At 45.6% G+C, this 15,144-nt stretch overlaps 1 protein-coding gene across 1 annotated transcript in view; it reads left to right on the top strand.

The window, feature by feature from the left end:
• Positions 1-15,144, top strand: part of LOC139759459 (protein slit-like) — a 1,061,304-nt gene that overhangs the window by 784,066 nt on the left and 262,094 nt on the right. Inside the window, 2 exon segments of the mRNA XM_071681610.1 lie at positions 7,974-8,045; positions 11,488-11,559. Of these exon segments, the coding sequence (XP_071537711.1) occupies positions 7,974-8,045; positions 11,488-11,559 (144 nt within the window).

Here is a 15,144-nt window from a genome sequence, read left to right on the forward strand (position 1 = left end):
ATATGAGGTAAATATGATATCAAGGGTTAGTTCATTGGGTAAATCTAATAGCAAAGATTAGTGTATAGGAGAAATATATTAGTAGAGGTTAGGTTTATTAGAATGGATACTGTATAGTTTCAGTATAATATAAAAGTATTCACGCTACGACATAACTCTTTCATAATGTGTAGTGTTGACACCTGAGAGAACACAGAAATGATAATTAGATAACAAGTGCTGGTCTATACAGACAACAAAGAGTATTGATGAAGCCAGACACTGGGATCTGATTCAGATAAAACAGGGTAGTTAACGAGTGAAAAGCTTGTATAGCAGTGTCACAAAAATAGGTTTTGATTCTAAACCTAAATTGATATCTCCAGCCAAGATTTCTCATAGTAGAAAAGGAACTTTAAAAGTACGCTTCTGTTTGAATGTAGCCAAAACAATCCAGCAAGATACAGGAACTTCAGGCACGAACAGCGACTTACTTACGCAGGTTTTCGCCTCCCTATTATCTGGTCAGGGAAATAGTGTGGCTGACGTGGTGAATACAGGAGACTTTGGCATGGTGACACCAGCGGAGGATTTCCAGTGTGGGACGACCAGGAGGAGGTGTGTGGACAGACTGGAGACCCACACTAGGTCAGGGCTGTACTGACGGCCTCACTGATGCTTGCTTCTCATCCTCCTCCTTATGAAGACAGTGGTGAGGCCACAGAGTCTGTACTGCAGAACGCCACTCCAAGCAGTCGTGTGGCCACGCTTGCACACTGCATCTACAGTGCTACTTACAACTGTGGTGAGGGCCAGGCCATACAGAGTACGCGTGACGCCACCCCTTAGGCTCTGGTCTTTTCCGACGTGGCACCTGTAATCAACCCACCACTTCTGCTTCCCTGGTCATATGTGGATCACGTAATCACAGTATCATGTACTGTGGTGTGTGATGTACACTGGCAGTACTCTAGAACTCAAGAGTTGATGATGTCTCCCTGTGGCTCATTGAGTGCAGAGAACCTACTGGAGAGGTTCGGTGTCCAGTGACCTTCCAGCTGACCTCTTGTCACGCCCTCCAGGTGGTGGCCATCGAGGACCCTGACTCCTCCTCCTCCTCCCCCATGTCCTCCAAGGCAGCCACCAACGACCCTGGTCCCTGGTCTCTGCCTGACCACCTCTCACCCCACTGACATGTGTGACCTATGATGACCAGGAATGGCAGTTTATTGCCTCTTGTTTACTCCGACTGATGACCACTGTGTGTGTGTGTGTGTGTGTGTGTGTGTGTGTGTGTGTGTGGCTCACGTCCTCTGTCTTGCACCGTATACCTGCCTCCTTCCAGGCAGGTATGGTGCATGGAACGCTATCCCCTGCATATGGCGTAGTTACAATGTATTCTCTTTTTCCCCCCTCCCCGTGTGCCGTAATGATGTCACAAAGTAATTAGCTGTAATTATCGAGCTATGAAAAAAAAGTGATCTTGAACTTGATCGTGTAATTACCCAGGTCCGGCCGATGGAGCCACACGCTGGTGTGTTGGGTTGGTTACACCACTTCCTCCCCTTGTGGTGTGGTAGCTGGTGGTGTGGTATGGTGAAGTTTTGGTAGTGGTTCTGGTGGTAGGTGGTGCGGTGTGCTGGTTTTGGTAGTGATTACCGCTAGGTAATCATGACTGGTATCTATTTGTACTGTGCGAGGAGGGAGTTCTATTCTCGTGAGGGCTTCCAATCTCTTATACTATCTCAGTAATCATACGTCTTTTTTTTTTCAAACTTCTGTATGGAGTCTGAGTTCAGAAATTCCACAGTCTCTTTTTATTCCATGCGTCCACTACTCTTGTACTGTAAAATTATTTCTTTACATATTTTCCTACAATGTCTCTCGCTCTTAATTTTCTATTATTGCCTCTGGTTATCCTGTCTTTGCGTCTCTCGAAGAGTTCTTCAGTGTTAAGGTAAATAAAACTTATTTTGATAACTCAAGGGTTGTTGTGATTAAGTCAACCCTTTTTTGTGTAATCTTAATTTTAAATCTTTTTGGTGCCACCCGAGTGAGGTAAGTCCTTCAGTAGTGTTGATTCGTCGACATCCATGTGTCTGGTTTTATCCAAACACACTCAGTTGTCCCCATCGTGTGTTCGTCTTCAATGATCAGCAACGTGTTAAACCCTCGATGGTGTAAATTACGTACTCTCCTGATGGTTCTGTTTCGACCAGTGTGTATGTATATTACCCTCTCCATAGCTTCACTTCATTATGGTCTCTCTCTCTCTCTCTCTCTCTCTCTCTCTCTCTCTCTCTCTCTCTCTCTCTCTCTCTCTCTCTCTCTCTCTCTCTCTCTCTCTCTCTCTCTCTGTTACATTAGTGTTCCCCTAGTCTCCCTTCCTCTGCATCAGCCACTATACAATACCCTCTGTTGCTGTGCATCAGGCTCAGAATTTGCTCTCGTCCCCTTCCCTCTCTCTCTCTCTCTCTCTCTCTCTCTCTCTCTCTCTCTCTCTCTCTCTCTCTCTCTCTCTCTCTCTCTCTCTCTCTCTCTCTCTTTTTCCTCCATGGTCTCTGGTCTCTGCTTCGTGGCCATTTCCTGATATTGCTCTGTCTCGAGGAAATGCGGAGTAAAACCACCAAAAGATCTTTTATTTTGAGTCCCTTCATCCAGTGTTGGTCACCTTCCTTCTAAATCTGTGGTGTGGTGGATAGAAGTGCGGTGTTTGGTGGCTGTGGCGCTGGTTTTCGTGCCGTGGCAGCTGGTGTCGACACTGGAAGTGTGGAAGCTGTTGTGGTGTGGTGTGGTGGTGTTCGTTCTGGTAGCTGTGGTAGCTGCTGCCTTGTTCGTTGGTGTGGTGTGGTTGGTGGTGGTGATTGATGATGGCGTCCAACACTTCGCGTGGAAGATCTCCCTCTCTTGTTCTTCCTCCCACTTCCTCAGGAAGATCTTCCTCCATTCTCCAACACTTCCTTATGGTTGTCTACCCCTCCGTTCTCCACCACTTCCTCAGGAAGATCTTCCTCCATTCTCCAACACTTTCTCATAGTTGTCTACCCTCCGTTCTCCACCACTTCCTCAGGTAGATCTTCCTCCGTTCTCCAACACTTCCTCATGATTATAACTTCCCTTCCCCCACCACTTCCCACAGGAAGATCTCCCATCCGTCCCTCCCACACTCCTACAGGAAGATCTCCCATCCGTCTCTCCTACACTCCCTCAGGATGATCTCCCATCCGTCTCTCCTACACTCCCTCAGGATGATCTCCCATCCGTCTCTCCTACACTCCCTCAGGAAGATCTCCCATCCGTCTCTCCTACACTCTCTCAGGAAGATCTCCCATCCGTCTCTCCTACACTCTCTCAGGAAGATCTCCCATCCGTCCCTCCCACACTCCTACAGGAAGATCTCCCACCCATCTCTCCTACACTCCCTCAGGAAGATGCTCCTCCTCTTCCTCCTCCTCCTCCCGTGCCCCGGCACCGTTTGTTGTGTGATGATTGCCGGCAGGAGGAGGGAGTCACGCAGGGCCTGGCACACGCCAGACTCGTTAGACATGAACCGTCACTTAACTTTACATTGCCGAGTGTCGCTGTGGAACCCCACACCCCCTCCTCTCACCTCACCTCCCCCCTCACCTCTCGCCTACATAGTTCTTATATTTACGTATTTCCTCAGTCATGATGAATAGTCATACTACGTAAGGGAAGGTTCAGCAAGCTATTACGTTTGTTCAAGATTTCGTTAACGGATGTACGTAATCTTGTATTTACATTATGTGTACATCTTACACCACCGATAACAGACGATGTATCTTTAAGATGACTTTTACAATGTCGAGATCAAATGTGGTTGTATACATAGGTCCAGCTTGATCCACATCCTCCCTCCCTCCCTCACTCACTCACCTTTACGTTCAGTAGCGTGCGTATAAAATGACTACCTTTATCTCTTCGTATTCATATTTTTTGGCTGGCCATCATTGATAATTCTCTATATACAGGGAATCATTTTACCTTTGTGGCTCGTGAGGTTATAAGGACGTGGTTATAACCTTTGTGGCTCGTGAGGTTACAAGGACGTGGTTATAACCTGTATACCAAACGGTTCCTCGTCCCTCATATGCTTAAGTAATTCTAGCCTCTTTTTTTTGTGTGTGTTTTTTAGGGATTCGGGACCATCCCATCCTGGAGCGTGGGTCGTCTTTAGTGACTCTTCATCTCCACTATATTTCTAGACCCTCGTTCCGTCGAGTTGGTTTGGCGTAATGACGATTGGCTGTTATATGATGATGATGCCGTCGCCCTGGTGGTCGTTAAAGATAAGCAAGCGACGGCCCTGCGTGTCATAAATGTATATGGTGATGGTTCAGGGAGTGAGGAAGGCGGAGTGGGGTGGTGGGGAGGGCGTGGCGTGGCGGTGGTGATGAGGAGGCGTGACCACGCCCACAGTGAGGGGTCCCTGGGTGGCCACTACCAAACGCTAGGCTACGTTAGATTACCCTGGAGGACTGACCCCACACACACACACACACACACACACAGAGAGGCTTCTGGACGTGATGCCTGTTATATATAGCTCACAGGCCAGAGAGGAAGGCCTGCCCGTGCGTACACAATTAAGCTGTAGAAAGAGATCAGAAACTTTTCTTGCCAGTCTTCCTCTTGGAGAATTTCTTCTCCCTTGGGTGTAGTAATGGTGTTGCATTGATGCCATACATCACGTTTGCCACCTCAAGGAAGGAGAACCATACCATCATGGTAGGATGGTGGAGCGTGGTTGTCCTCGAGTGCCATACATCACGTTTGCCACCTCAAGGAAGGGGAACCATACCATCATTGCAAAGGTTCGAATCCTGGTCGCGGCGGTCGGTCCGTAGTCAACCTAGCTGTTCATCCTTCATCGGGGATGGTCGATAGATTGGATACCTAGCTAAGGTTAAAGCATATATATATATATATATATATATATATATATATATATATATATATATATATATATATATATATATATATATATATATATATTTATAATTCTTTTTATCCCTGGGGATGGGGGAGAAAGAATACTTCCCACGTATTCCCTGCGTGTCGTAGAAGGCGACTAAAAGGGGAGGGAGCGGGGGGGCTGGAAATCCTCCCCTCTCGTTTTTTTTTTTATTTTCCAAAAGAAGGAACAGAGAAGGAGGCCAGGTGAGGATATTCCCTCTAAGGCCCAGTCCTGTGTTCTTAACGCTACGTCGCTAACGCGGGAAATGGCGAATAGTATGAGAGAGAGAATTCTTTTTATTAGACACTGATGAAAGATTGAAGTAGAAGTTTTTTTTCTTTGATACGATATAGAATCATAGACCTAAAGAATCGTCCATGAATCATGTTCCTAATTATGTGAAAGTGTGGTGTGTCATGGTCCTCCGTCACGTCTGGCGGTACGTAGCAACCCCTCGTGTATAACAGCATCGGTGTACAGTGATGCCAATGACGCCTAGACAACTTATATATATATATGCACCAGCCACAGGACGATTATCCTTGTGCACCAAACCCCCCACGTAATTATACAACTTGATTCAGGACAGCATGATTATTATATTAGTCGTGGTGGTGGTTGGGGCCCCCCAATGCACGCGGGAATGATATAATTATCATTGTTCTGTCCACTGAGTGAACAGGAATTGGATAAGAAAAGGCACGGTTGGATTAGAGCAGAGCATTGTTGCCAAGGATGGATGGGTAGGTGTGGCTTGGTTGCCCTGCCGGCTTACTGGCTTCCGCCAGGCGTTATCTCCTCCCATTCTAGGGAATTGCAGTATACCGGAGGAGCCCCTTGTTATTGTCTGGGCGGGATGGCTGGGATTGTCCCCGTAAGCCCATCCCAACGCTCCCAAGCGCCCGTGCCGCCACTCCAAATAAATGACTGGTTATTGATGATCACCTGTGTGGTATTGGAACTTGTATATTACTGCAGATATTAGGACGATCATAATTTGTTTTAGTTGTGGCGGATCAGACTGTATTGCTACAGATATTACAACCATCGAAATCTCCTTTGCATCTCTGGACGAGCTGTCTCGCTCGCCATGATCAGACTGGTTTGAGAACTTGAAGGGTCTAATTCCACTGGCAAGTTGTTTACATAGCTCCACAAATACAATGGTCCCAGGACCGAACCTTGCTGCATACCACTGGTGTTCTCATCCCACCATGGAAAAAGTTCCATTTAAGTCGTCTTCCTCTTATTTTTGCCTTAAGATCCAGGTTCTTTACCAGCCTCCTGTGTGGCACAGTGTCAAACGCTTTCTTGCTGTCAAGCATACACAATTTACTCACCCTTTTGTTTGGTCCTAAACGGATCCAACTCTCATAGAAGTCTAAGAAATTTCTTATGCATGATCTCAGATCCCTTAAGATCTGTTTTCTCTCGTTTAGGTAACGATTCCATTCCAAGTAGTCATGCATTTGCCTTCGGATCACCTCTTCAAGTGTTTAACAGACTATAATCATATGAGACACTGGTTTACAGTTCTGTGATATCTCTCGCGATCTTTCTTAAAACATAGGTATGGCACCTGCTGTTGTACACTTCCTTTAGTGACATATTAACCAATGTTTCAAAGGGTCGATCAGACATATCTGCACACTTCTCGGCTCATATGGAAAGACTTCATCATAACTAGAGGCAAATATTATATTAGAACCCACGAGTCATCTGCTTATGTCTTTGTTGGCAGTTCCATTATTTTCCAAGACCGCTTCCCCGTCGCCATCTCGCTGGTGTTTGAGCATCAGCGTCTGCCACAGCAGGAACATTGTTGAGCTTGTCATATAGCTCCTTGTGTGTCTCTCTAGATCGTCCTTTGTAACTCTTCCACCTGAATCCCATACCATGATAAGCCGCTGTTTAACCAACGGTTTACTCCTGGAGATTATACGGTAAAGTGTTGGATTATCCCCTGCCGTGTCCACAATGGTCTTTTCATACTGGCTCCGCTTCTCCTTCCTTTATCTTGGTGTACACATTCTTTTCAAACGCTGGCTGCTTGTTGTGTGGCTTATATCCTCCACCGTACGTTCCTACGTTCTTGTGTTTGTTGGCATCTTTTATTTTGATCCGTGTGTCTCTTTCTCTTCTGTAACCTTACCTCTCTGTATATACAGTTCAAAGTACCCGTGTTCTAACTCAGACCTTCCGTATTAGTTGTCTATATCATAACTTTGGAACTCTTATTTCCTTGTTACCGTTCTCAAAGAGAATGTATCACACTGTGATATCCACGATTGTAACTCCTCCTTGTGTACAGTTAAGTCTCAGATCTCTCTCTCTATGTCTTCATTTACCACGCTGTCCACTTAAGCATTACATGATCACTTCCTCCAGTAGGTTTAACATGTAAGACGTTTTCATCTTCCACGCTGCTATGTGTAAAATGTTTTCGTAAAGGGGGTGTATCAACCCCTCTTATTTTTCGTGGGGGCACGACAGCATTTATACTCCTGTGTCCAGAGGTAATATACGTACCAGAGACGAACTGTACACATCACCCTATTTCGAAATAACCACAATGGTACAGTGGAGATTAAAGCCAGATAAACACACAGAAACTAGAATGGCAGAGACGCCAAGATTTCGTCTGTTTCTCAAGAAATAGACGAAATAGACAAAAGCTTGGTGTCTCTGTCTCTCTGTTTCCTTAGGGTTTATTTGGATATTAGCCCATTACGATGTATGACCAAGGCGAGGAGGCGCCTATGGTTCAACCTGGAGGTTTTACATGTTTGGTAATGACCCAAGCCATGTATGTACATGGTTACCATCTCACACTCGGTTTCACCTACATATTTACATACATATGGTCATTATTTGTGGTTCAGTATGTGTTTGACAGCCCCTATGTGTGTGTGGTATAGTTTGGCGATACCTACTCCCATCCCATCTTCTTACACACATCCTCTGTATGTGTGTGGTATACGAGTTGCTAAACATTATGTGTGTCTCTCTCCTGCAGGGACCTGAGCCACAACCAGCTGACCGTGATCGGCAGGAGGACCTTCCGAGGCGCCCCGAACATCAACAACCTGTGAGTAACGTTCTCTCTCTCTCTCTCTCTCTCTCTCTCTCTCTCTCTCTCTCTCTCTCTCTCTCTCTCTCTCTCTCTTCTCTCTCTCTCTCTCTCTCTCTCTCTCTCTCTCGCTTGGGATACGTTCCATATGTGCCGCATATCTCTCTCTCTCTCTCTCTCTCTCTCTCTCTCTCTCTCTCTCTCTCTCTCTCTCTCTCTCTCTCTCTCTCTCGCTTGGGATACGTTCCATATGTGCCGCATATCTCTCTCTCTCTCTCTCTCTCTCTCTCTCTCTCTCTCTCTCTCTCTCTCTCTCTCTCTCTCTCTCTCTCTCTCCGTTCTCCACGTATCATTTAAGCCATTCCTCTCTCTCGAGGTGTGTGTGTGTGTGTGTGTATGTGTGTGTGTGTGTGTGTGTGTGTGTGTGTGTGTGTGTGTGTGTACCAACCCCTATGTCCTCGCACCGTGGCACTTTTTTTCACCCCCCCGGTATCTTGTGTGTGGCTGGCAGTCACACGAAGACTGACCGTTCTCATACCTTCTCCTTACCTGGAGCAGACGACCTGTTCCGTTCCTTGTCTTTCTTACTACTGTACTGCCCTGTACTGTACTGTCCTGTACTGTACTGTCCTGTACTGTACTGTACTGTACTGCCCTGTACTGTACTGTACTGTACTGTGCTGCACTGTACTGTACTGTACTGTACTGTACTGTACTGTACTGTACTGTACTGTACTGTACTGTACTGTACTGCCCTGTACTGTACTGTACTGTACTGTACTGTACTGTACTGTACTGTACTGTGCTGTACTGTACTGTACTGCCTTGTACTGTACTGTACTGTACTGTACTGTACTGTACTGTGCTGTACTGTACTGTGCTGTACTGTACTGTACTGTACTGCCCTGTACTGTACTGTACTGTACTGTATTGTACTGTACTGTACTGTACTGTGCTGTACTGTACTGTATTGAACTTACTGATTTCACCTAAGTTTTATTATTATTATTATTATTATTATTATTATTATTATTATTATTATTATTATTAGTATTATTATTATCATCATCATCATTATTATTATCATTATTATTATCATTATTATTATTATCATTATTATTATTATTATCATCAGTATTAGTAGTAGTAGTATTATATCCAGACAGATGATGATTTTAACATATCGCGCATGATAAAACGCAGACAGAATACAGAAGGGAGTTACCACAGAAACAACAGAACTGGGAAAAGATGCAAAGACAACGGAATCTTCCAATATAAAAAGGCACACTTGATACCTCACACGATGGGAGTAATGTGATAGCAATACGTGAGGGTAAAGTTGAATACACAGAGTCATTTTATTGGACAATGAAAGTGTTAATAAAAGCAACACGACGCGTTCGCCTCCCCCCCCCCAAAAAAAAAGAGAGAGAGAGAGAGAAAATAGGGAAAAATATATGCAAATGAACAAATGTTGTACATGTTTACGGGGCGGACCCTGAACACGTGATACAGAGTGTGCTATACAAACCTAGCATTATGACCCATCTTCTCCCATGGAGACGAAGGATACCGGTCTTACTGGCTTTAGAAATCGTCGCAACATAGGCATCCGTTTTCTCTCGTCGCTAACGTAGTCATCCGTTTTCTCTCGTCACGAACGTAGGCGTCCGTTTTCTGTCATAACCAATTTAGACATCCGTTTTCTGTCATAACCGATTTAGATATCTGTTTTCTCTCGCCGCTAACATGAAGGCGTTCGTTTTCTACCTTAGCTAAGGTAGTCGTGCGTCACGCTTATGTATCACATAATCTAGGGATTAGGATACTAGACATGGTGCCCACCTCCCTGGGAAACTTGACCAGTAACTTGAGTAAAGCCAGTCTCCACACCCTACTCACCGTCTCCCTATATCATATACGCCACTCCTCACTCACCCACCACCTCCTCCCAGTTGCCGAATCATACCAGTGTCAGGGTGCCCTATGAACACACGACCTTGTGACTGCTTATTTGAACTGTACAGGAAGGGTGCTCTACACCCTTGAGGCTTGAATTTCATCATACTACCTTCTGAACTGATGCCTTCTACCTTCATTCACAATATGGTAACTTCGTTCATCGAATTCATCAGTCAGTCTTATACTATAAAAGTTCTCGTCTACACCAGGTTAGATACAGTGTCGACCTCAAACTCCCTCTCACAGAGAGATTCCTGGACCATTATCTACCTTCTCAATGGTATGCATACCGAGGTTTTTGTTTTCACTATGTCCTATCTTCATCTGCGTTGAATTTCATTAGAATCAGACCAAATTTTGAAGCCTGTCTAATTTACGCAATATTCATATATTTTTTTCTAACCTCATGATTTTGGCATCATCTGCAACCATATGTGGGTCCAATCCTGTCAACTCCGGTACATAGCTCAAGAATAGAAGCGGTCCCAGTGACACACCACTGGTCATTCCAACCCATTTAGATAAGGCTCCCCTGACATCGCGTCCTCTGTAGCCTTCCACTTAGTATTTTCCCCTTCAGTAGTTGTGTCAAACGCCTTCCGAACGGTCCAGGAACACACACACACACACACTCCATCCTTATGTTCCTCGTCAAAAACTCAACCACTACCCATTCACTCACCACACGCCGCTTTGCCGCACCAACACCCACTTCACACACAGACACTCACTCACTCACTCACTCCTCACCTCACTCCTCTCACCTGTCTGATCACCGCCTCTCCTCCTCCCCTACAGACACTCACTCACTCACTCCTCACCTCGCTTCTCTCACCTGTCTGACCACCGCCTCTCCTCCTCCCCTACAGACACTCACTCACTCCTCACCTCACTCCTCTCACCTGTCTGATCACCACCTCTCCTCCTCCCCTACAGCCACTCACTCACTCACTCCTCACCTCGCTCCTCTCACCTGTCTGATCACCACCTCTCCTCCTCCCCTACAGACACTCACTCACTCACTCCTCACCTCACTCCTCTCACCTGTCTGACCACCGCCTCTCCTCCTCCCCTACAGACACTCACTCACCCACTCCTCACCTCGCTCCTCTCACCTGTCTGATCACCACCTCTCCTCCTCCCCGACACTCACTCACTCACTCACTCCTCACCTCACTCCTCTCACCTGTCTGATCACCGCCTCTCCTCCTCCTCCCCTACAGACACTCACTCACTCACTCCTCACCTCACTCCTCTCACCTGTCTGATCACCGCCTCTCCTCCTCCCCTACAGACACTCACTCACTCCTCACCTCACTCCTCTCACCTGTCTGATCATCACCTCTCCTCCTCCCCTACAGACACTCACTCACTCCTCACCTCACTCCTCTCACCTGTCTGACCACCGCCTCTCCTCCTCCCCTACAGACACTCACTCACTCCTCACCTCGCTCCTCTCACCTGTCTGACCACCGCCTCTCCTCCTCCCCCACAGGCAGCTGGACAACAACCAACTCACGTGCATCGACGAGACAGCCGTCAAGAACCTGAAGGAACTCCAAGTTCTGTAAGTAGCATGACGACCCTCCCCATCGTGTCGTGCTTGTGTTCCCAGCACGCGCCCCTTGAAGCACGTGCTGGGCGTGTTCCCTGACCTTGTCCAACATGGCCTTAATCTGTTGCCACCTTGTCCCTCCTCCTCCCCCATACATAACTACCGTTGCGTTATCAGTACGACCTTTACGACCCTTGGATAGGATGACATGGCCTTGGACCCGACCATACGCACGGCGTCGGGTCACAGGTAACGCGCCATTGTACCCAAGGGTCGTACAGCCAGACGTCAAGGGGTAAGTGTTGCAGCGCAGCGGCAGACATGAGATGTTTTTCTTTTAAGGTAAGTAAATTAGTTCATTAGAAGATGTTAGATTAGGTTATTCACATGACGCATCACTGTCATGGATGCAGTGTTGTTCATGACGCATCACTGCCATGTAGCCAATAATCATGACGCATCACTGTCATGGATGCAGTGTTGTTCATGACGCATCACTGCCATGTAGCCAATAATTATGACGCATCACTGTCATGGATGCAGTGTTGTTCATGACACATCACTGTCCTTCAGCCAGTAATATTCCTAGCATATGAGCGTCATTCGACCAATAATATTTATGAATGTCGACGCTAAATGAAACTTTTAGATATATGATTTCGACACATCCAATAATATTCCTCAATATTTATATAGAAAAGATATTATATATATATATATATATATATATATATATATATATATATATATATATATATATATATATATATATATATATATATGGAGTATCAAAATTTCAATAAATGTTTCGTGTTGTGATATTGCCGCTGGGAAAACCCAGATGTTTTTGTTGGAAGGCAACTGGCAGTGCGTTTGTGCTGAATGGAGGGGAAAAAAAAAATGAATATATGCCATTTGGTATTGTGAGTAGGTATGCAATTCCGTGGGACGATGGTATCATACACAGGCTCTCGTGGAAGTGAAGTTGACTTCCCAGGAAGTTTGGCGGGACTGTGGTAGTGAAGTTGACTTTTTAGGAAGTCTGGCGGGACTGTGGTGGTTGAAGTTGACATCCCAGGAAGTCTGGCGGGACTGTGGTGGTTGAAGTTGACATCCCAGGAAGTCTGGCGGGACTGTGGTGGTGAAGTTGACATCCCAGGAAGTCTGGCGGGACTGTGGTAGTGAAGTTGACATCCCAGGAAGTCTGGGGGGACTGTGGTAGTGAAGTTGACATCCCAGGAAGTCTGGCGGGACTGTGGTAGTGAAGTTGACTTTTTAGGAAGTCTGGCGGGACTGTGGTGGTTGAAGTTGACTTCCCAGGAAGTCTGGCGGGACTGTGGTGGTGAAGTTGACATCCCAGGAAGTCTGGCGGGACTGTGGTAGTGAAGTTGACATCCCAGGAAGTCTGGCGGGACTGTGGTAGTGAAGTTGACATCCCAGGAAGTCTGGCGGGACTGTGGTAGTGAAGTTGACATCCCAGGAAGTCTGGCGGGACTGTGGTAGTGAAGTTGACATCCCAGGAAGTGTGGCGGGACTGTGGTGGTAGTATCTGGTGGACGAAAACTGGCGCAAGAACAGAGGACCTTGAGAACAGAGACACCTCGGGTGTGTAAGTGTGGTGTGGAGAGGAGGAATATATGACACGTTAGTTTTGCCCAAGTGTCTGGTCTGTCTTAGAGCAATACCCACATTTAAGGAAGTATATACGTATATATACGTGTATTTTTATGTTTTCGCATCAACGCTCAAGTTTTTTCTTAACGTTTATTGCGTTGTTGGTGCAGAAAGTTGAAGATTATATGGTCCGTTTGTGTGGAAATATCCACTGGCGACATTATGCAACAGATGCGCGTATCTGGGAGAGGAGTGAGGCCACGAACTGTTGAGTGAGCGAGACATTACTCAGGTGCTCGGCAATCGTGAGTGTATAGATCCATACTATCATAGGTGAGTACAGGGCGAGTTACAGAGGTGGGCTGAGGGCCTCATGTATTCATTACATAGATACAAGCACAGCACAGGATAGATCAGCACCCATATATATATATATATATATATATATATATATATATATATATATATAGAGAGAGAGAGAGAGAGAGAGAGAGAGAGAGAGAGAGAGAGAGATATTTGTTTAGTTACAGGGATAGGCTTAAGGGTCCTATGTATTAAGTATGTAAACACACTCCACATTACCATTTGGGTCTGAATATCAGAAACTTAATTGGGAATACTTTTGTCTCTTGTGCTGTAAACTTGCGTATATGTGGAGAAAGTGGGTGTGTATGTGTGTGAAGGGAATGGGTGGGTCTAGGGGCACGGTGCGGTTACGTATTAATTGACAGGCGTTGAAAGGAGAGGTTTTTGGATGTGAAGGTGCTGAGCTAGGCCAGCATGTCGGATGCCTGATCATTTCTTATCGCTGATGAGTGGAAAAATTTTGTATCTGCTTTAAAAAAAAAAAAAGTGTAATTAACATAGGTAGGAAAGACGGGGTGAAAGTGAGTGAACTTGGAAAAGAAGCCTGTGTGTAGAGATGTTGAGTGAAGTGTGACTTAAGTTGAGCGTAAGTGGAACAAAGTGAGTGGGTGAGGAGTGGAAAGTATTAACGGAAGCTGTGCTTACACGTGCAGGTGAAGTGTGTGGTATGCAGATGGGATGTGGGTATACAAGAAAGGGTAGTATGTGGTCAGATGAGGTGGTTAATTTGCTAGTGAAGAAGAAAAGAGATGCAGGGAAGGAGTGCGAGTGTTTGGAGTGTATAAAAGAGAACGACAGTAGGTGAAGAGGGAGGTACAGGAACTGAAGAAAAGGAGAAATGAGAGATGAGGTGAACGAGTTAGCATTAAACCTCGGAGAATATAAGAAAATGTTTCTACTAGGAGGAGAATAGCGTGAAGTGCACGAGAGAATGAATGCAAGTGACACTGGAGGAAGTAGGTGGAGAGGTAGTAACAGGCAAAGATGAGGTGAGGTAGAAGTGGGCGTGAGTATTCTGAAGCATTCTTGAATGTGCCGGATAGGGTGGCAGACGTGGCCTTAAGGTTTGGGAGGTGGTGCGCGGAGCGAGAGCCATCGCTAATGATTCAGTGAGAATATATGACAGGAGGTGATGGCCTTGCGTAAGATGAAGTGGGGCACAGCGACAGGAGTAGATGGATTGCGGTTGATTTACTCGACAAAAGGACGTGCTATTGTTGGTTATTGCATTTGTTAGGATTTTGTATATTGCCTGTACGGCACCAAGGTATGCTGCCTGAGAGCTGATAGAATGCACGTACAGCGAGCTTACGGAAAGGCAAGGAGGCAAAGGTGAGTGCTTGAATTGTAGGTGTATTTAAGTTTGTTGAGTACATACACCTGGCAAGATGTATGGAAGAGTGGTGATATATATATATATATATATATATATATATATATATATATATATATATATATATATATATATATATATATATATATATATATATATATATCGCAGGTTAGATTGGCATAGACCTACATGTAAACATGCGTATACAAATACCTTCATGATGGCCTACTTTATATGAGCGACGAAAAGTCTCCTACAGATCATTAGTGTCATGGGTACAGCAA

Source organism: Panulirus ornatus, chromosome 33 (genome assembly GCF_036320965.1).
Source record: "Panulirus ornatus isolate Po-2019 chromosome 33, ASM3632096v1, whole genome shotgun sequence".
NCBI lineage: Eukaryota > Metazoa > Arthropoda > Malacostraca > Decapoda > Palinuridae > Panulirus > Panulirus ornatus.